The sequence below is a fragment of the Labrus mixtus genome, chromosome 14, assembly GCF_963584025.1.
Source record: "Labrus mixtus chromosome 14, fLabMix1.1, whole genome shotgun sequence".
In the NCBI taxonomy this organism is placed as follows: domain Eukaryota; kingdom Metazoa; phylum Chordata; class Actinopteri; order Labriformes; family Labridae; genus Labrus; species Labrus mixtus.
This window is the reverse complement of record NC_083625.1, coordinates 23,351,632-23,371,435: the sequence shown is the minus strand read 5'-3', so window position 1 is coordinate 23,371,435 and position 19,804 is coordinate 23,351,632. Positions and strand designations below refer to the sequence as shown.

At 43.6% G+C, this 19,804-nt stretch overlaps 2 protein-coding genes across 4 annotated transcripts in view; both read right to left on the bottom strand.

The window, feature by feature from the left end:
- The window catches only part of camkk1a (calcium/calmodulin-dependent protein kinase kinase 1, alpha a), a 68,141-nt gene extending 63,470 nt beyond the window's left edge, over positions 1–4,671 (bottom strand). Inside the window, exon 1 of one of the 2 annotated variants that reach the window (XM_061055917.1) lies at positions 4,099–4,671. The gene's annotated coding sequence lies outside the window, so the exon portion shown is untranslated. The remainder of the gene's footprint in view (positions 1–4,098) is intronic. The other variant, XM_061055918.1, reaches the window with a different exon arrangement.
- A 7,035-nt stretch (positions 4,672–11,706) lies between these two features.
- Positions 11,707–19,804, bottom strand: part of atp2a3 (ATPase sarcoplasmic/endoplasmic reticulum Ca2+ transporting 3) — a 55,332-nt gene continuing 47,234 nt past the window's right edge. The window contains exons 17-22 of one of the 2 annotated variants that reach the window (XM_061055908.1): positions 19,428–19,513; positions 18,203–18,336; positions 16,960–17,077; positions 16,710–16,827; positions 16,537–16,570; positions 11,707–16,412 (exon numbers count right to left, since the gene is read on the bottom strand). In XM_061055908.1, the coding sequence (XP_060911891.1) occupies positions 16,566–16,570; positions 16,710–16,827; positions 16,960–17,077; positions 18,203–18,336; positions 19,428–19,513 (461 nt within the window). In that variant the 3' untranslated portion in view covers positions 11,707–16,412; positions 16,537–16,565. The remainder of the gene's footprint in view (positions 16,413–16,536; positions 16,571–16,709; positions 16,828–16,959; positions 17,078–18,202; positions 18,337–19,427; positions 19,514–19,804) is intronic. The other variant, XM_061055907.1, reaches the window with a different exon arrangement.

Below are 19,804 nucleotides of genomic sequence, written 5' to 3'. Positions count from 1 at the left end.
AGAAACTCCCTGCGGCTGGAGCATAAATCCTTCTCCCTGTGTGCAGCTGCCCCCCGAGGGAAAATCATCCAATAGTTTTTCAGATATGTCAAGTCAAAGTGGTGGACCAAGAGAACAACATCCCCATCCCTAGAGTCACACTGCTAGCATGGCTAAAAAAAAAAAAGTGAAGGCCCTAAACGTTCTGCTCCCTATAATGGGTCCATACTAAAGCTGTAGTGTCAGAATGATTCACCCTGCAGCCCCTTAATCATAAGGGGCTGCAGGGTGGAGCAGTGGTTAGCGCTGTCGCCTCACAGTGAGGAGGTTCCTGGTTTGAATCCCCGTCTGACAGGAGCCTCTCTGTGTGCAGTTTGGGTTCTCTCCAGGTACTCCGGCTTCCTCTCACAGTCCAAAGACATGCTGGTTAGGTTCATTGGTTACTCTAAATTTCCAGTAGGTCTGAACGTGAGTCTCTGTATGTCAGCCCTGCCTCTCGTCCAATCACAGCTGGGATCGGCTCAAGTCCCCCACAACCTCGAACAGGAGCACAGCTCGCACAAACGATGTGGAAACTGTGGTTTAGCGGTAGCTGGATATACATATACTATTATATATTATATACTATTATTATCGAGAGCATCCTGACCAGCTGCATCACTCCCCTCTCCTCTGGACCTCTACGGTACCCGCCTCACCCGCAAAGCAACCAGCATTGTGCGTGACCCCACCCACCCCTCACACAGCCTCTTCAGCCTCCTGCCATCGGGGAGACGGTACCGCAGCCTGAGGGCCGGCTCCACCAGACTGGGAAACAGCTTCTTCCACCAAGCTGTCAGGAAACTTAACTCTCTCCCCTCTCTTCCTTCCCCCCCCTCTGCCCCCACGAACACTGGATGTTGAAACCCCCTCCCGTTTGCCACCAAGAACTCTGGACTAAAAACTAATTATCAATCCGTTTAATGCACACTGCACATATTGCACAAGTTTACTTTTTCTTAAAATTGTATTTTATTTACCATTTTGCACAATTTAGAATTTATTACTGTAAATATTATTTATCTTATTTTTACCTCATTTTGGTTGTATTGCACCGCGGGTCGGAGACAAACGCAATTTCGATTCCACTGTATGTCTGGCATATTTTGAAATTGACAATAAAGTTGACTTTGACTTTGACTACTACAGTGTAGTACCGTAACTGCAATTACAAACTACAAATTCACCAACTGCTGAGTTCCCTTAATAAAAACACGTGTCAGACGTTGACGAGAGCCGAGGGGGCGGCTACCGATGAACCCTTAGACATATTGTAAGCACACGTTGCCGTGATCGCCTCTCAGTGTGTACGCCACAGCGCTGCCGAGCGCCTTAACACTCCAAAACAGGAGACAGGATTCAGTCGACCTGACAAGACGTCTCCAATCTCAGAGGGAAAAACACCTTTCTGTGAATGTTTTTCACAAGAAATCAAGAGGAAATGAAGTTGGCTTTTGTTTTTATAACCTGCTTTTAGTGGTGTGCTATTTGTGAAAACAACAACTCAACCTCTAATGGATGATCAGATGTAGAAATGTGGAGGTCAGGGTCACGCTGAAATTTCAATTTTCATCTTTTCTGAGTGCCTGTAAATGTCTGTGACAATCTCACACACCAAGAGGCACATGGAGACACGACAGGCAGATCATAACGCACTTCACTTGTGAGATACGTCACTCAATAACACATTCAACGAACGTTGGAAAAAGCACTTTTTACAATAGAACTCAGCTCTATGGTGATTCAGTGATCACAATCGATCAGGAAGATGAATGAAATCGCTACAATAAGAGAAGCAGGACTCGACCCTTCCAGTGAAGGAGGCGAGCTCGTCTCTGTTTATTCTCTCACTGAGCTGAGTCTGACATAATACGGCTGAATGCTGTCCAGACCAACTTGTAAAACAGTTTACCAGATTTATCAAAGACGCTCATATAGCAATAACAATCCACACACACACACACACACACAATTCTGTCTCCTCTGCCTTTCTCGAGTGATTTCCCCGGGGTGCTGGAGGAGCTGGAAGCTGTTGACGTGTCCTCTTTTTCAGGAGCTGGGTGGTAGCTGTGGCATGATTACCAGAAGCCCACACGAAGAAGTGTTGGGGGGGGGCTACATGCGTCAGCAGCAACAAAAAGTGGCCACAAGAACAGAAGTGATACTGACGATGCTAATTTAAACCACTCAAAACTCAAGTTAGCCTTAAGAGACATCACAGTCATGCGGAGCTAGCTTTGTCTTTGCAGTCAAATTAAATTCTGATGTTTGTTTTTCAGGATCCCTCAAAGAAAGGTCAACGGGATAAAGAAAGACAAACAAAACATTAAAGAGGGTATGGTATTACATGGTTACACTGACTGATTGCTGATATCCAATTTGGCATTTTATGCAGGATGAGTGCATTCATGATTCTGGTATAGGAATCGGAACAACTCGGGGAAATACTCAGTTCCTGTTAATGTTCGGCACGTTTGATCACATTTGTCACTCTCTGTTCTCATTCCACTTAACCGGCAAAACCACAATTTTGCTGCAAGCCTGAGGGACTGAACAGATAAAGGACACAGAACATGGCCTCTGAATCCTGGAGGTCATCAGGCTCTGAAGTCCTTGTTTTCTTTTTCCTGATATAAGCTTGTCACACTTTGCATGACATGTCCTATTTCTGCCGTTTACTGCTCACACAGTTGCCTGCAAACCATAAAGTAAACCCTCGACACGCAAGTGGAACTGCTCAGCAAGAAATACACACAAAACACATCAGCACATTTGCAATTCAGCCTCGGGCCAGCTCAGCAGATCTTGTTTTAAATTATCGTCTGGTGAATATATAAAGTATCACCAAACTGTCAAAGTCTCCCAGCCTAAAGTGAAAGTGGGTTTCCTCTTTGCTGAGCAGACACTGTGCCGACTCTCTGCCGAACGTCTTTGATGCCTTCAGTGTTTCAAGGTGCAGAAAACACAAAGATGATTCAATTTGAAGTCACCTTTCAAGCAAATCAAAAGGAACGATTCAGCCCCGAGCCGCCAGGAAAGAGGGATTAAACAAGGGGCCTACCCGGGGAAATGAGAACCACTTGAGGCAGACATGAAGCCTTGGCTTTTGTTAATTGGATACCAAGTCACCGTAGAGCAGCGACAAACGATTTGATATGCATTTGTGACAGAGAAAACATGAGTAACTTTGTGCTGAATGAGCTGATTTGACAACAAATGCCTCATCAAAATCACAAATGTAGATATTAATGTCAACATATGTAGTGCGGACAGGTTAACCTTACACAAGAGGTCACCAGCTCTAGTTATTGACTTAAGCCAAAATGTTGGAAAATAGCCCAAGAGGATTTCTTTAAAAAGCAATTTATTACTGATATTTAATCTAAAATACAGAGAGCACTGTTTAGAATCCCAACATTTGAGAAGCTGTAACCAGGAAGCAAACAAGGAAGCAAAAAAAGATAATAATCAGTCCGTAGTCACTGACATGTAAATCAATCATTTCAGCACCTCTTCCCAATCCCATGTCGATATTTATAGGCAGAGGGGGAATCCTGTGATCAAAACATCCCTGGAAATCAATGTGCAAATCCTTGTTTTACAACTCGAGGGAAGACCTGCTACACTGAGGACCACTTGGGTCCCTGATGAGATCCCGCTCCCCTAAAAAAAAAAACTTCTGTTGGGGTGAGGCGACAGTAGAAAACGACAGGTGCACGACACGGATCACTGGCACAGAACCTGCGTTGCGTGCATGCTTCGTTTTAGTGCAGCTTCCAGTTTCATGGTGCATTGTGCGTAAAGTGGTTCAAATCCACAGCAGCTGCAGAGAAGTCAATATCCTTCCGAGCAATTCTCCAAACAATAAAACACGTGCATTGTTGCATCTGCACAGAGCACGAGAGCGATATATTCAGCTTTACTTCACCTTTTACACACACACACACACACACACACACACACACACACACACACACACACACACACACACACACACACACACACACACACACACACACACACACACACACACACACACACACGCTCTACAGATGGGATGATCGTAAAAGTTTCACTTACCCAAATTGCAGCTCGGGTGTGTTCGAGCCCCTTTAAAGCGTTCCTGTTAAAGGGATCCAGAGGCGTCCCGTTTGGACGCACGGAGTCTGCGTGATTCCGTCCACCGCAGATTATGAACACGCATACAATCAGGAGGGCGTCAAGGCACAAGCGAGCCGCTGAGCTTCATGTGTGGCGGGCAGCTGCTGACCTCAGATGTGTCCCATGTTTCACACCTTCTCTTCCGGAAAACACGGACGGACCAGCCCGTCAGAGCGCGCGCACACACATGCACACACACACACACAGCGGCTTAATGCACACACAGCCTGCAGATCAGCCGGCTGTTGTTGCACCGCTGCCTCACACACACTTTGCTGGCTGCTTTGTGAAGCGTCGACAGCACACGGTTAACCCCAACTTTTATTATTCTACAAGACATGAAGCCACGGGTCCTAAGATCCGCCCTGTTCCTGCAGCAGGAGCAAATGTGTGCCATGGTTCACCTCACCTACATATCATGCAGTGTCTTAACTTCCGTTACATCACGACACATACAGGGAGTATAGCCCGTTTCAAAATGTAAACACGTTGAACATTTTCAGGAGCTACATGTGATTTTCTTCATTGCTCCTCTATTGAATCTTGACCACATAGTGTTTTCAGAGCAGAAGTGAAGTTAGCGCCTCTACTGGTCATATTTCTCATGTATCCCCAAACTGACAACTGGAATGAACGTCTGATCAATTAGTGAAGATAAGCAGAGCAGTCATTTCTCTTCAGAGGGGAACATTACAATCAATTACTGCTCTGTATTTTCCTGTAGGAGAAACATTCAGCAACTATAAACATGAAAATCACTTCATTCAGAGGATATACTTTAACCCTTTATTTCCCCTAATCATGTGTTTACTGAACACATGTCATGGACATCCACATAGCCTACATACACACTCACTGTAATCTCCCAGTGGTAGTCAAGTCAAGTCAAGAAGACAGAGAGATATATACATAGAGGGACACACACATGCACAAACAGGATCCTGTGGACATGCACTAATGGAGAGATGTCAGACTGCCCACAGCGAGCGCTCCTGAGCGGGTGGGAGGGTTCGGTGCCTTGCTCAAGGGCACCTCGGCAGTGCTCAGGAAGTGGACTGGCAGTGGCACCTCTCTCAGCTACAAGATCAATTTCAGACTGAGCTACTGCCCCCCTCCCATGTGATATATTTTTTATGACACCATCAGACTGTTGTTGGTATTATCTATTGGAGAGCAAGAGATCCAAATATTATTAGCAGGAATAATAATACAGATGGAAAAGAAATGGAAGAATTGGTTGGATACAAAGTGAAGATGAAGCTTGTTTGTTGTCTTCTCTTTGTTTTTTAATCCGTCCTCTGTTGCACTGATGTTTTTCAGTCGCAGATCCAGACCCCCCCCCCCCCCCCCCCCCCCCCCCCGCCCTCCCCATCACCCTTATTCAGACGTCTAAGAAGCCACAGGGAACCACACAGTTAGTGTTATCATTGTTGTTATAGAGTGCAGTGCATGCTTCATGGTTACCTAAATAGAGAGATACGTGTCTTCTTTCTTTAATGAAACATATCCCTTTCCTGTGTGTTCTGAGTTTGACATGTAATTGAACGTTGTCTGAGCTGGATGACAGCAGGCACACGATGACATGCTGCTGCACGCTGTGATAACTGAGGACACTCTGTAATCTTTACATGCATACTATACGCAGCACATAATCACCACACCCTCCACACGGTGTTCACGAGGAGTCAGGCTGAGGATGGATTGTGTGTCAGAGGTAGAGTAAGACATGCAGACGTCACATGATTCAGTCTGTCTGGATAAAACAATCGACTGTACATATACTGCTTCCTGTTGTAACAGAGAGGGATTGTTGTGTTTTCTTGTAGCTGCATGGCTTTGAAGAAAATGATTTACTGTACTAGCAATCTGTTTGTTAAAGTTGAGACTGTTACAACTTAAGGCAGATTAAGACGGATCTGGCTCTAAAGTGGTAACCACAGTGAAAACTGAATACCAAGTGATTGTTATGCATCAAGATATTTTTCGTGTTAGCAGGAGTTAGCTAATGACACACAATTAAAACTGACGCCTATTTGAGAGCTACAAATCCAAACATGAACATTGCAGTAACAAACAGAATCGACAAGGGGAAACCTCCAACCTTCAAAGTCTGTGGCCAAGGTTCTCTGCCAGGAAACAGTGGATTGTTCCCTCCGGGTAGAGAGTGGAGGAGTTTAAGTTTCCTGGGGTCCTGTTCATGAGTGAGGTTCAGATGGACTGTGAGACTGACAGGCAGATTGATGCAGGGTTGGCAGTAATGTGGGGGCGATGCACTGTCGTTGATCTTCATTCAAATCTTCACCTGCGGTCATGAGCTTCGGGTAGTGACTGAAAGAATAACATCACGGATGGAAGCAGCTGAAATGAGTTTCCAGAATCCCCCAAGACGAGCTGGAAAACTTTAAAGACAGAGTTGAAGTCTGGGTTGACTTAGGGTGCATTCACACCTGAGCTGTTGGGTCTGTTTGAAACGAACTCTGGTGCAGACCAAAGAACCCAACTCTAGTCCGCTTGAAGATGTGGGTCTTGGTTCGCTTCCAAGTGCATGGGCATTGTGTTGTTGAATCTGGCCAGATGCTTCAGAATGAACAGCAAAAATGTCAATTAAGTTTGCGGGGCTAAAGTTAGCATTGCTAACAACACCAGGCTTCAGTCCTCCTTGGAGGTTAACGTCCAGTTTGACTTGACACAGCCGACATAAAACGTAATCTCCATTTAATAGATCAATATCCTGACAGACTGCGCTGCGGTTCGAGCTGCCATTCTTCCACTGTCCCTCTGTTGTCTTCGGGGTCATAGTGCAGCGTTTGGCTCAAACAAATTAGCCACTGACCTGAGCTACAGCCCCAACTAGGCGGGGGTTAAACTGTTACAACTTAAACCCTGAATCCCACCGAATCATCCCGACTTCATATGTGAAACCTCTGATGAGGGGATGGAAATGATATTGGATGGATGGCTCTATGTTGGCAAAATCACTGATTGAGTGACTTTTCTAACTGCTGAATAATAAGTGATTTGAAAACTGATATATACTACAATCCTGTAACACTAAGACTTTTGTTATCTGTTAAACTGGGGTAACGGATAGACAGGGACAGACAGGCTTTAGGGGCACTTCCCTGTCGCCCTCGTGTATGGGGGAAGTTCATTTGAAGTTCATGTAGTTTCTTGGCAACAGTTTCTTCCTCGCAGCACAGCACTGACACTGTGGGATAAGAGGCCAAACTTCTCTCTCCCCCCCCCCCCCCTCGACTCCCCCATCTCAAGTGCTTTTCTGCCGTTTCTGTCTCGAGATGCTGCTTTAGATGTGTGTCCTCACGGCTTCTGTTTATTCTCTCATGAGTCACAGTTAAATCAGACTGAGCACAGCCTCACATGTGTGCAGAGCGAGTCCAGACACATCAGAGTGAAAGTATAAAAAATGTAGGCACAGAGCAGGAGCTGATCTTTATCAAACATCTGCGACTGCTGCCCGGGTCGAGGCTTTCTCATGATGTATTTAACAATGTGTGGGAGGAAGAAACAACAACAAAGTATTTTCTCTGGAAAAAGTTATCCCACTGGTTTAACATTATTTAATGTGAATCACAGAGAAGAAAAACATGATTTCATTCGCTTTCGACGTCAAGTTTTTTTTTTGTCCCTCAGCCCAGATTAGCCTCTGTTTGTGTCTTTTCTGGAGTTTTATCACCGCTTCATCAACACGTCCAATTGATTTGTTCCTTCCCTTTCTCTCGAAATAAATATAGTAAAAAAAAAAAACAGACTGAAAAAGTCCTTATCGCAGATATTTGTCATGCTTTTTTTCATAGGAGTGCTCCTGTCCTCGTATGATATGCTGATTTAATCTAGCAGAGCATGCAGTTCATTCAGAGGAAGTTTGATTTGAAGCAGATTTGATGCTGTGTGATTCACTTCAATTCAACTTAAGACGACAAGAACACATTTTCTATTTTACACTTTTGTACCTGTGTGACTGATCTATGGCATCAATGACATAGGACAGAGGACATATGTCTCTGCAGACACAGTCACCACCACACATATATGGAGGCCCAGAAGGGACGATGGAGCAGCTTTACTTATGAGAAGTCTGTATTTTATTTTGTAGGAAGAAGCTGCTGACTCTGTCTTTAATGAGTTCTCCTGCCCTTTGTCGTGATGCTCTTGGTGACATCTTGTGTGAAGCTCTTTGAATTTCCTTGTTGTTGAAATAAACGTGCCTTGCCTAAGTTGTTCTTCGGTGGTAATGGAAGTTGACTGTTCGTCTGTCTTTATCTCTCAGTCCTGTGATCGACTTCAACTGATATTCTGTTGTTTACATTTTTCCATGTGAGACACCTGGGCCTCCATGTTGGGTTGTACGCTGCACTCACCTGCCTGAGTGTGTATCCTCCTCTAGGACATCTCCCTGGCTGTCCTTCCTCATCCTGCGTCCCTCTGACGCTCAGGGATGGAAATAACAACCTTGATACTAATTAGTTCCTCTTCTATTTTCCCAGCAGCCCCTGGGACCCCACTTTCATTCAGAGAAGCTTCCCCTGAGAAGATGACGTGTCACTCTCTCTCATGAGATGCGAGGAAGCACGACTAAATAAGCCCTGGCTGTGTGTAAATTGGTTGTCACGCAGGTGTACAGAAGGTGCGTTGGGTTTTGTTTAGTCAGGTCCGGAGTGATCGCTGTCTGTGTTTATGGAGGAGAAGAGGATCTGTTTGTGTAAGCATTAGTGCAGACGACAAAAACAGCAGAGACTCCTACAAAAACAAAAATGTGTTCTTTAGTAGAAGAAAGGTAAAACATCCTGAGATGACCTCAAACCTGTGCCGACAGAGTGGTGCAGCATCTCCCCCTGCTGGTGAAAAAGGGTCAATGCACACGTGGTGTCGCCTCATTGATTCATGCAGTTCTATCATCATTTTTATTTCAGATGCTCTGAAGTAGAATCCATTAAGATGATTAACAATCAGTCATGTGGGGATGTGATTCAACATGTCACGTGTGTAGCTGTCGTCACAAAGTGAAGTGAGCTCGTCAGTGGAAGCTCATGATGTTTAGTCCAGTTTTGTAGAATTGAGTGGGCTTCAGTGTGTGCCAAACACAAGCAGTGGTGAGTCTAGAGTCTGCTGGGGCCCTAAAAGGCAAAAAATCATCGGGGGCCCCTCCAACCTGCATCCATCACCATCATGTCTGCCAGTGTCCCTCCTCTTCCTCTCTTTCTTTTTTAAATCCGAGGCAGATATTTCCTCTCCGTTTCCCTTCAGATCTTTCATTGACAAATGTTGGTTTTCAAAGGAGAGTGAGTGCTGTCAGATGGGGCCCCCTTTAGGGTTCCACAGTTTGAGCGACTGCTGTGGTTTAAAGTTTGTCAGCCCTTGGGGGCCCCCTACTGGCCTGGGGCCCCGAGCAGTTGCCTGCCTTGCCTATTGACAAGCAGCACCTCTGAACACATGCTTACTTTTTATTGTGTTGTACGTTCTGTCATGTCTGTTCTCTGTGGGGGACATAAATCCCCAAAGGACATTTCTAAAACCTTTTCAGATATCAAACTGAAACCTGTTGTGCCCTCATAAAGGACGTCCCAGGCTTTCTATGTTCTGCAATTTTTTAAATGGCTGCCATCTTGACAGACACATTTGATGCGAGCAGGTTAGGAGTTGAAAAATACAGATTGCACAAACAGCTGATGTGTGAAGATTTGAACAAGCTTTTTAAAGTCTGTTTTTTAAGGATAGTCTGAACATTTTAAACACCTACCTGGACGTGTTGATGTCCCATCGATGATTAATATGCTTTTTTATGAAAGAGACGGAGTCACAGGTGAATTTAACTGAGACAGAGAACATTTAGCAAAGGATCGCTCAGAGTCTAAACTCAGACTCTGATCTTTCAGATGACGATTAAAACAGCGAATCAATATTCTAAGAGTATTTTCAGTTCGCTCGTTGTTTTTAAAAGTATTGCTGTGGTTGCTTGGGCTTCAGTTTAAGTAGTTTGACGTGAGGTACCATCAGTGGCAATTACTGACACAAGCTTATCTGGTGTAGCTAAAAGCCACAGTGATAACTAATAACAGTACACGTTTAAAAAAAACTGTTAAAGTTATTATTTAGTTAACATAAAGTGTTTCTGCTCAGCTTTACTAAAACTGTTAAAAGTAAAAATTAAGAGCACGGTCAGTCCGACTATGACTCAATAATATTCTTCATTCAGAGTTTGGAGAACATTTCTCTGTTCTCTTCTCCGCTTGAGAAACTCTTCATCCTCTCTGACGAGCTGAGACGCTTTGTGAATAACTTTCATCTTTACAAGGATCCAGTCTGAGCTTCAAGGGGAAATTCTGAGAAAGAGTCATGATTCTGAGAATTTAGTCACAAGGAGAGCGACTCCCGGCACAGGAAGCTTTGTGAATACGACCCCTGAAGTCCACGACGAAAAACCTGGAAGTGTTAATGAAGACTTCATTTACTGTGGCATGTTTTTTTTTTCATCCTTTGTACTTAAATGTATCCTGAACTTACTACAATTATCTAACTTCAATTCTCCTGCGTCTCAGCAGGATCTATGACGGTTGTATGAAAATGCATGATGGGGCACCGATGGCCTAGCGGTTATGGTGCGCGCCCCTGTATGGAGGCAATAGTCTTCAGCGCAGCCACCGTGGGTTCAAATCTGACCTTGGCCCTTTGCTGTATGTCAGCCCTATTCTCTCCTCCAGACATTTCATATCTGTCTTCAGCTGTTTGATCCAATAAAAAGGCCCAAAGAATATATATTTAAAAAGAAAATGCAAGATAAACGAGATCTGTTGTCTCCGTTTGGTTAAGAAAACCACTGCTGAAGTGTGTGTGTGTGTCCTGCATGCTTTTTTAAGATAGTTGAGGTTCTCTCTTCTGAACTCTGGCTGTGAAGCTCCGTGTGGAAGTGATGGTCCTGTAACGACACTTCATATTCTTACAGTGTGACGATCTTTCAGCTGGTGTTTCATTTTTGTATGTTCTTAATTTCTGTGAAACACTTTGGTTTGTTTTTAAAGTGCTTTAGAAATGAAGATGACCTTGAAGTTTCAGGTTGTTTGCGTTCGCTCTGTCTTTTAATGGAAATCGTTTTTGGGTCAACCAAAGTCTTGTTTTTTCATGTTTCTGACGGTTTATCAAATTAGAGCTTAAAAACAGAAACTCCTTTTAGCTTCTGATCATTTCCTGAAAGGATACATCTGAACCAAACTGCACAAAACCCAGAAGTTAGCATCCATGCTGAAATGTTCAGTCTACTGAGGCAGACCCAAAAAAATAAAAGGGTTCAGTCTACTGAACAGTCTGCACTCCATACTGAACTGTGGCTTTTCAGAAAGGGCCTGTATCATTCAAGTAAACCAGAAAGAGGCCTTGTCACGGCTACGCAGAATAATAATCATTTAAAAATAAATCTCTCCATCCTCAGTTTTGATTTGGAGTTTTTCCTGTTCCAGAGAAAAGTGCAGAGATATTTAAAAGGCCATGAAAAGAAGACAAGCTCTGAATAAATAACAAGATAAATTATCTTTATTTTCCACGTCTTTGTCATTTATAAAATTATGTGTCCACAATTAATATTAACAAGGCAATGCAGAGAATCCTTTAAATTACTCAGAGGTGGATCTCGGGCTCTAGAGACTGAACGAGACAAAGAGAGCACGGACCAGAACGAGCCGGATGGTGCTGATACCAGCCCGAGCACGATCATCAATAGAGGTTGTTTTTTTATTTGAGCAGATGGTAGAGGACTTTGAGTACCATGCTGGACTGAAGAGGATTGTCAAAGGGGGTCTCTAGAGCCTGCATCCACGCCGAGCCCTTCAAAGTACAGTCAGAAAACTTCATATCCCAGGATTCATCACTGCTTATCGCTCAGTGTAAACCAGACACAGTTCATTCACAAACTCTTCCAACATCCTCTCACCGGATAACCATCACTGATCATCATCATCATCATCATCATCATCATCATCATCGTCGTCATCGTCGTCATTTATTAGCGTAAGCATGACTCTTGTCTATCTTAAACATATTTATGACGTTTTCTTCTACCTACAGTAAAAGACACAAAACCCCAGGAACTGTAAAAACCGAAACAATGAAGAAGAAACAAACCTCTCTACTCTACAAAACAAAAGAAAGAAATGAGATCCTTAGATGCCGTGTGCTCGAGGGGAAATCAGAAAACGGTTACTGGTGAGTCGGACTGTGTGGTTGGCGAGCAGGTTTCACTGATGGAAGTTATCAAAATGAAATATCATATACTGTAGAGGTTATTATTACAGTAACAAGGTTCCATGCGGTCACACTCTCGTCTTCTGTACAGAGCTGAGGATTCAGTAGTAAATAACAAGGCTATACATACACACACACACACACACCTATAGTGCCCGTTGGCCGGGGGCGCCAGCATGTTACAGAGCCGTGGAGAGCCGGGACGGGGATGGGGGGTTTGGGGGGGGTCTCTGCTGGTCTGGACTACGGGGTACCTTTCACTTCATGGTGGTCAGAAAACCAATGTCAGACCTGGACGTGAGTGCGATCTAATCAGGCTGGTTTTTTGTTTGTCATTTATGACTAAATCCAGCTTCTTATTTTAAATGTTCTGGAACGTTCCACCCTTAAAGCTTCGGACTAAAAGTAAACATGACCCGGATTAAAGAAAACAATCTGGTGATTCCATTTTCAAATTCTTATTAGAATATTTGAATCGTTTAATTTCAGAGAGAACAATATGTGGTGGAAGTTTAGACGGCATAAACTTTCTGGATTTATGTATTTTTTTGCCTTTATTGGATCGGACAGCTGAAGAGAATCAGGAAATGTTGGGAGGATTTGAACCCACCCCCTGCTGCGTCGTGGACTATAGCCTCTGTACACGGGGCGTGCAACATTACCGCTAGTCTATCTGGCTCTCTCTGGATTTATGGATTCTTTTTGTCAAATGTGAAAACAACTGTTGGGTGATCCAGATGGAAACAAATCATTCTTGGACGATTTTTCTACATTTTTGTGCAGGTGGACAAAGAGATTTTGGGTTAGATATTTCAAAATGCTTGATATTGTAATGCCAACTCCAACCACTAGAGGCTGGAGAACGAAAAAGGAGAACTACAGGTGACAGATTTAAAAAAAACAAACGATAAGAAAGGATTGTTTTGTCTTCGTTCAGTTATATTGATTTAAGCTGCAGGGAGATGAAGTGCATGGATGTTCCTAACAGCACTTTCTTTACATAAGTGAGCTACAGTCTTTTTTTTTTTTGAGTGTAAGCAAGTTATCTACACGATCCAAGAACACAAAATTAGAAATACAGTGTCAGCAAAAACTCATTTTTCTTCACCTGCTACTTAGCCATGAACTCCGAAGAGAAAACTATTTGGACCAGAATAAGAAATCGGATCACCAGATTTATTTCCACTCTCCTCTGAGGCGCGTCCACAGTGATGAGGCTGTGATTTATAAACTGTCAGTTCTTCTGTGTGAGTTTATTTCTTGCTGTGATTTCCAAAAGAAATGACTCCAGAGAGAGTGAGGGGTTGGAAATATGACGAGGTCACGCCATCTTAAGTTTGTCACTGACCGTGCACTGAATCTGAAGTGTTTAAGGATGGATTTGTCCCTCAGATTTAAAGTAATGCTCCACGTCACTCGGCTGGAACACGTTTTATACATCAAGTCTGGAAGCAGGAAAAGGAAGAGAAGAAGAAGAAAGTTCTGCACAGTCTGTTGGGAACTCAGAGTGAGAGTAACTTACAGAAAGATCATTTCAACTGTTGTTTTATCTTTTTTTTTATTAAAAAATCTCCAAAGGGATCGACCGAGTGTGCATCTTTCTTTCCTACTTTCTGTTTCTCTTCTTACTAAGCCGTTTACTGAATGTGCACGCTCCTCTCACGCACACGGAAGCAAAGAGAGACCTCTGACCCAGTCCACGGAGCACCAGGGCCCGACACACAAAAACCCATAATTAAGACTTAAAGACACAATCCAAACCCTGAGGGCTCGTTCAGTCAAATACATTTCTATTTAAGTCATTATAAAACGATACCCAGGTGAGTCGCTAAAGCACTGAGAGAGCAGGAGGAGCCGAGGGAGCAGCGCACAAAGCGACAACGGAGAGAGGGTTTCCTCTCACACACACACGCGCACACACGCGCACACACACACACACACACACACACGCCTCACACTGAGCGGGCATTCTTTAAGATCTCAGTGATCAGGGTGGACGTCTCTGTGGGGGCGCGTGTGAGAGGGCGGGGTCATTAAAGGCTTGCAGAAACACATTCATTTGGACCACATGTTTAATGTGGAGGTGCAGTGGGCGTTATAAGGCATGGATGATGAGACATGTGCTTAAGATTTAAATGAAACATCAGCAAGTGAGACGATCAAGCCGTTTTAGTTGACATTCCTTAACTTAATTTAACTACATTATTTGTGCGATTCAAAGACTGTAAAGCTAACCGAGTCAAATCAATTCAAGTAAGGCTAAATGCACGCGCACACACACACACACATATACACACACACACACACACACACACATTAGAGCTGGTGCAGGGTAAGGAATAACTACAACCACCTGCCTAAGATTTCACCCCCCCCTTGGAGTTTTTCCACGATTGTGTCACAACCTGGATTTAAAAAAAAGTTAAGTCCATGAAGCAGACGTTTTTCTGATGGAAACTACTGGTTGCACCTCATTTTAACGAGCAAACTGTTTTAATTTCCCCCTTTTTTTTTTATCATTTTGTTTTATTTTTCGGTCGTTTAATTGCTTACAAACCCGATTAAAGTCTTTTCAGAGCTGCAGTTGTGACATGACCAAATGTAGAAAAAGTTCAAGGAGGGTAGAAACTTGTGCAAAGCACCACAAAGAGGGATCAAAAAACATGAAGCTCCTGGACGGTTAGTCTGCACAAACTGTCCCGGAGCTTCACGCTCTTGTCCAGGTTTCCCTTTAAAAAACAGATTCTTGACAGCTAAAAGTCAGATAGCAGCACAGCAGACGGACGTTACAGTGAGGCTTAACAGGACCAGCTGGGTGCACTGGCCGACAACTACACTACTGATATGCTGGTTTGGTTTTTATTTATTTATATATTATATGTTTTTTTATTTGATTTCTGTCTGTGAGCTGACCTCAGCTCCTCCAATTAAGAGCAGAAGGAAAGGGCCAAGCAGCGTAAAGCTATTCACACACCTTCTAGACAGAGCGACATCTCCATACCCGGACATAAGAGCCCGACAACATCACAACGCCAACCCCCACCCCACCCACCCCACCCCACCCCACCCACCCACAGCTGCCTCTGAGACAGAGAGAGAGAAAGAGAGAGAGAGAGCAAAAGGAGAGTCATTCTGCAGCGATACAACAAAGCAAGAGGACGAGCAGTGAACGAGCTGCGCTGTGACAAACTGGCCGGAGATACGGAGGTGTTGAGCTGATAATGCCGGTGCCATCACCGTGGGCGCTGCCTCCGCATAATGTTTCTGCAGGTACGGTGGCTCTCTACGCAGTTCATCCCGCCTCCAGAGCTGGCTGTTTTCAACCTCCAACGTTCCTGCTGATGCTCTTCTCTTTCACCAGCGATTGTACTCTCTATGACGTGCCTCTCAATCTCTCTTTCAGTCTCTGTGATAAGTTCAAAGACCCTCCCTTCCCATCCCAGATATTATCAACCTTTAGTCCCCTGTCCTCCCTCTCCTTCCCTCCCTGAAAAGTCTGCACCACTATGTTTGTACAGTTGAAAACCCAATGAGCAGAAATCTTTAAAAAGCAGAGCCTGGGTTGTTTTAACTTCTTCTTTTTTTTTTGTCTGCAGTTGTTTCTTGCTCTGGAAACTATAAAGACAGGTCTGCATCTGCCTTTTCACACACACACACACACACACACGCGCGCACACACACACGCACACACACACACATTACTCTCATTCACTCACACACTTTTACAAAGCCATGCTCGCAGTAACACGCATGCTCTCTTTCTTTCTTGCACGCTCGCTCACATGCAAGCCCTGCTCGTTTCTAGTGGCGGTTGGTTTTGTCGGTCATGCAGGAGCGGGGAGCGAGGACAGGGGAGAGAAAAAGGTTCCGAGCTCGTAAAGGGAGGAGGGAAGGCATGTGTGTGTCTAAGTGTGTGAGTGTGTTGAGGGAGAGGTCTTAGTTCAGCTGCCATCTCCTGCGGTATTTCTTGTCGTCACCACCTGCCGGAGATAAAGAGAAAAAAAAAACACATGAGTTAGCATACGCAACAGCTACTTTCTCCAGTCTGTAGGTGAGAGTTTTACTAGAAAGATAAGGAGGCATGAAAGGGTTAAGAAGAAGTACCTTTTCACAGAAGGTGAGATTAAAAGAGTTTAGGCTGAGTAAGGAAAGCAGCAGAGAAAAAGAACAGATAAGACGTGTCAGGAAAATCACTTACTTAAATACATGTTTAATATTTCAAACTGATAGCATCACTTTTCACTGCAGGACGGGCAGAGACCAGTGGCTGTGCATACCTTCTAGATGGTTCCTGGACATGTATTTCAGTGCCTCATCCAGAAGGATGACTGGGATGGAAATCTTGAGGACCACAATCCACTGGGACCAGCGCAGAGGGGTCACCTGGAAGATCAACTGAAGGACACAAGGAGTCCAGAAGTCAGAAACCTTTCTTCAAAATGTATCAGGTGGTAACAGAACTACAGTTAAAGACGTATTCAGTAGTAGGATTTTTTTTCTCCAATGGTCCAAAAGCTGAGAACTCACCGGCAGAGGCTCCACGTAGAGGATGACAAAGTGGAGGGAGAGCGAGAGGATCATGGCGCCCAGCAGCCAAATGTTGACCCAGGGAGGCATCCTGATCAGAGACTGGTTCTCTGACAAACTGAAGGGGGGAGAAGAGTTCAGAGATGACAACATGTTGACCATGCCAGGTTGAACTTTTACACCAGGGACTTAAATACAAGTTATTCTATCATGTTGCAGAGTAGAAACAAAGACCATTGTGTTACAACTTTACTACAATTAAAGAAATAATCCAGGTCCCTAACGACCCTTTGATCATTTAGCATGAGACGCAGAAGGGAATTCAAAAAATGTAGACAAATGCAGGAAACGACTGAACTTGCAGGTGTTTATTTTAAGTCTTATTCAGATTGAAGTTTCGATGTGTGATATTTACGTCCCTGTGATGTTTCCCCCTCTACTATGAATGTCATGGAGGGGGGAGGGGCGGCTCCGTTTTAAATCGTCGTTTTATTAGCCAGCTATGTAAGCCATCGATTATGGAAGACTTCATTACATTATGGTGTTCATTCAGACAAACACTACTTCTGTGAAAAGATTAGAAATGTGCATGTAAACACATTTAAAGTCAAAGCTTTACAGATCAGACTTAAATATTAAAGTCCGGATGGCTGACCTTTTTTAAAAACATTTTTTTTTTATCAGAACTGACCGTTCTAAAAAAGTTAAAAAAAAAAAAAAAGAGTCCTGACATAAACTGACATTAATTTGAATATCCTTGGACGAACTTGAATGCAACACTAAATGTTTTTGTCCTCTGATGGCTGACAGTAACCATGTTTCTCCTGACTGTGCTGGGTCTATGCAACAGTTTCCTTGGTCATGAATCTCTTTATTGTCACGTTTCCCATCCTTCGGTTCTGTCCTGAATGAGACAGCGGTGTTTGTTTCTACAGGGAGCCTCGGGCAGACTCTCTCCATGAGAAAACCTGGCAAAAACACACGGGGAGTTTCCCCCTCATTCTGCCTCTTAAATAAGCATTCTTCCATTCCCTCACGTGTGTGTCTGAGCTTTAATTCTTCTCCACATTCACTAAAAAAGGGAGTCGATGTTTGTGATGGAAGATTTTCTGTCACGTTATTGCTCACAAAGCCGCGTGAAGAAGAAATGTCTCGTTTGATGACAGGGATTTCTTTTTTAATAAAAAAAAAAAACAGACAGCCGTGACATTTGAGGAGCGGCCTCAGAGATGAGATGACTGACCTGTTGAGCGCGTTTAACATTTCAATGGTGACCAGCACAGACAGCGCCATGGTGGTGGGGTAGCGGGATTCAAACACCTCACAGTCTATGCCCTGGAACATGGGGTTCTCCTCCGTACACTGCATGAAGTGTCTCTGCAGAGGGAAGGACAGAATGGTGGGGTTAGTGTGTGTGTGTGTGTGTGTGTGTGTGTGTGTGTGTGGACAGGATGTGAGCTGGACCTCTGCGACCTGTTTTGATGGAGCTCAGGTCTGATGGGGGAACAGCTGCAGAACCCTGGCCTCACTCCCACCTCGAGTGCAATCAAACCACACGGGTCTGACTTCACTTTCTATTTATGTACACCGCTGGGATCTCCAAATATCACTCTGTCCAACAGCAAAGAACTCAAAGAAAGGCTGAGAGAGGGACAGTTAATGCTTTAAAAAAAAAAAAAACCTGATTAATCTCATGTTATTTTGTCCCTTCAGGCTCTCCGTAGATAGTCGTCCTCAGTGTCTCCCTGTAGACTCAGTGATGTAAAAGAAGGACACTGCTGCATCTTTGAATGTCTCATTTCACTTTAACAAACTCTCAGACAGCTCAGCTGACAAGTCCAAAGTAATATCCACCTTATGACATCACACATTGACCTTATGACATCACACATTGACCTTTGTTACCGTTCCTTTGAGCTGTTTGACTTCAGTTTGGGATCCCTAACCACTTCCTGTTTCTGTGCTTAACTTCCTGTCCTTACCTTCCATCTACAGGAAGAGCCTTACTTTATTTTAAAATAAAAGCACACAAACTAAGAGTACTTTACTTCCTAAGGCAGCACAGACTTAAAAAAAAGAAATACCTTTATTGTTAAATGCGAACTGATGACTTTTAAACATGCAATAAAATATATGATTAATAGTGATTAACAAACAAAATGTAGCGATGAATCGTGGTTAAATATTTGAATCATTTAACAGCTCTACTACAAAGATATCTGATGCTATAGACCAGGCTCTAACTGCAGGTTTCAATGACCTATTTGTTTAGTGGAAGAACAAAATATTTAATAAAATCATTTGAGTCAAATTATTATTAGTATCTGTGTAATCAGGGGGATGAGGTTCAGTGAGCAGGTTGTTAAAGCGAAGATCCTTTCCTGTAGAACATCCTGCGCCGTGTTTATTATCCATAAATACAGAAACATAACTCTTATCTCAGGACAAATAGAAGGTTTCACACTCACCAGCTGATAGAAAGACACTTGTGGTCCCTCATCATCAAACAGGTACCACCATGTTGCAGCGCTCACTGTTCCAAGACCCACGTAACCTTCAGGCGACACAGAACAGATGTTGTGATGTTAAAGTCACAGACAGGACAGCTTTCAAATGCTCTTAAATAATACACACATTCATAAAAACAAGAACAAACGATGAAGTTTAGGCTGGCGGGGAATCATGGGAGTGATTATCTCAACTTTCCCTTAATTTAGATATTTTAGTGTAAACATTTGAATACAATTCTACATATTGTACCTTTAACAAAAACAATGTTCTGCAAACATTTTCTGATTCACTCATCCTCCACCATTTTTTTTTGGAGCACCAGCGTCTTTTTTTA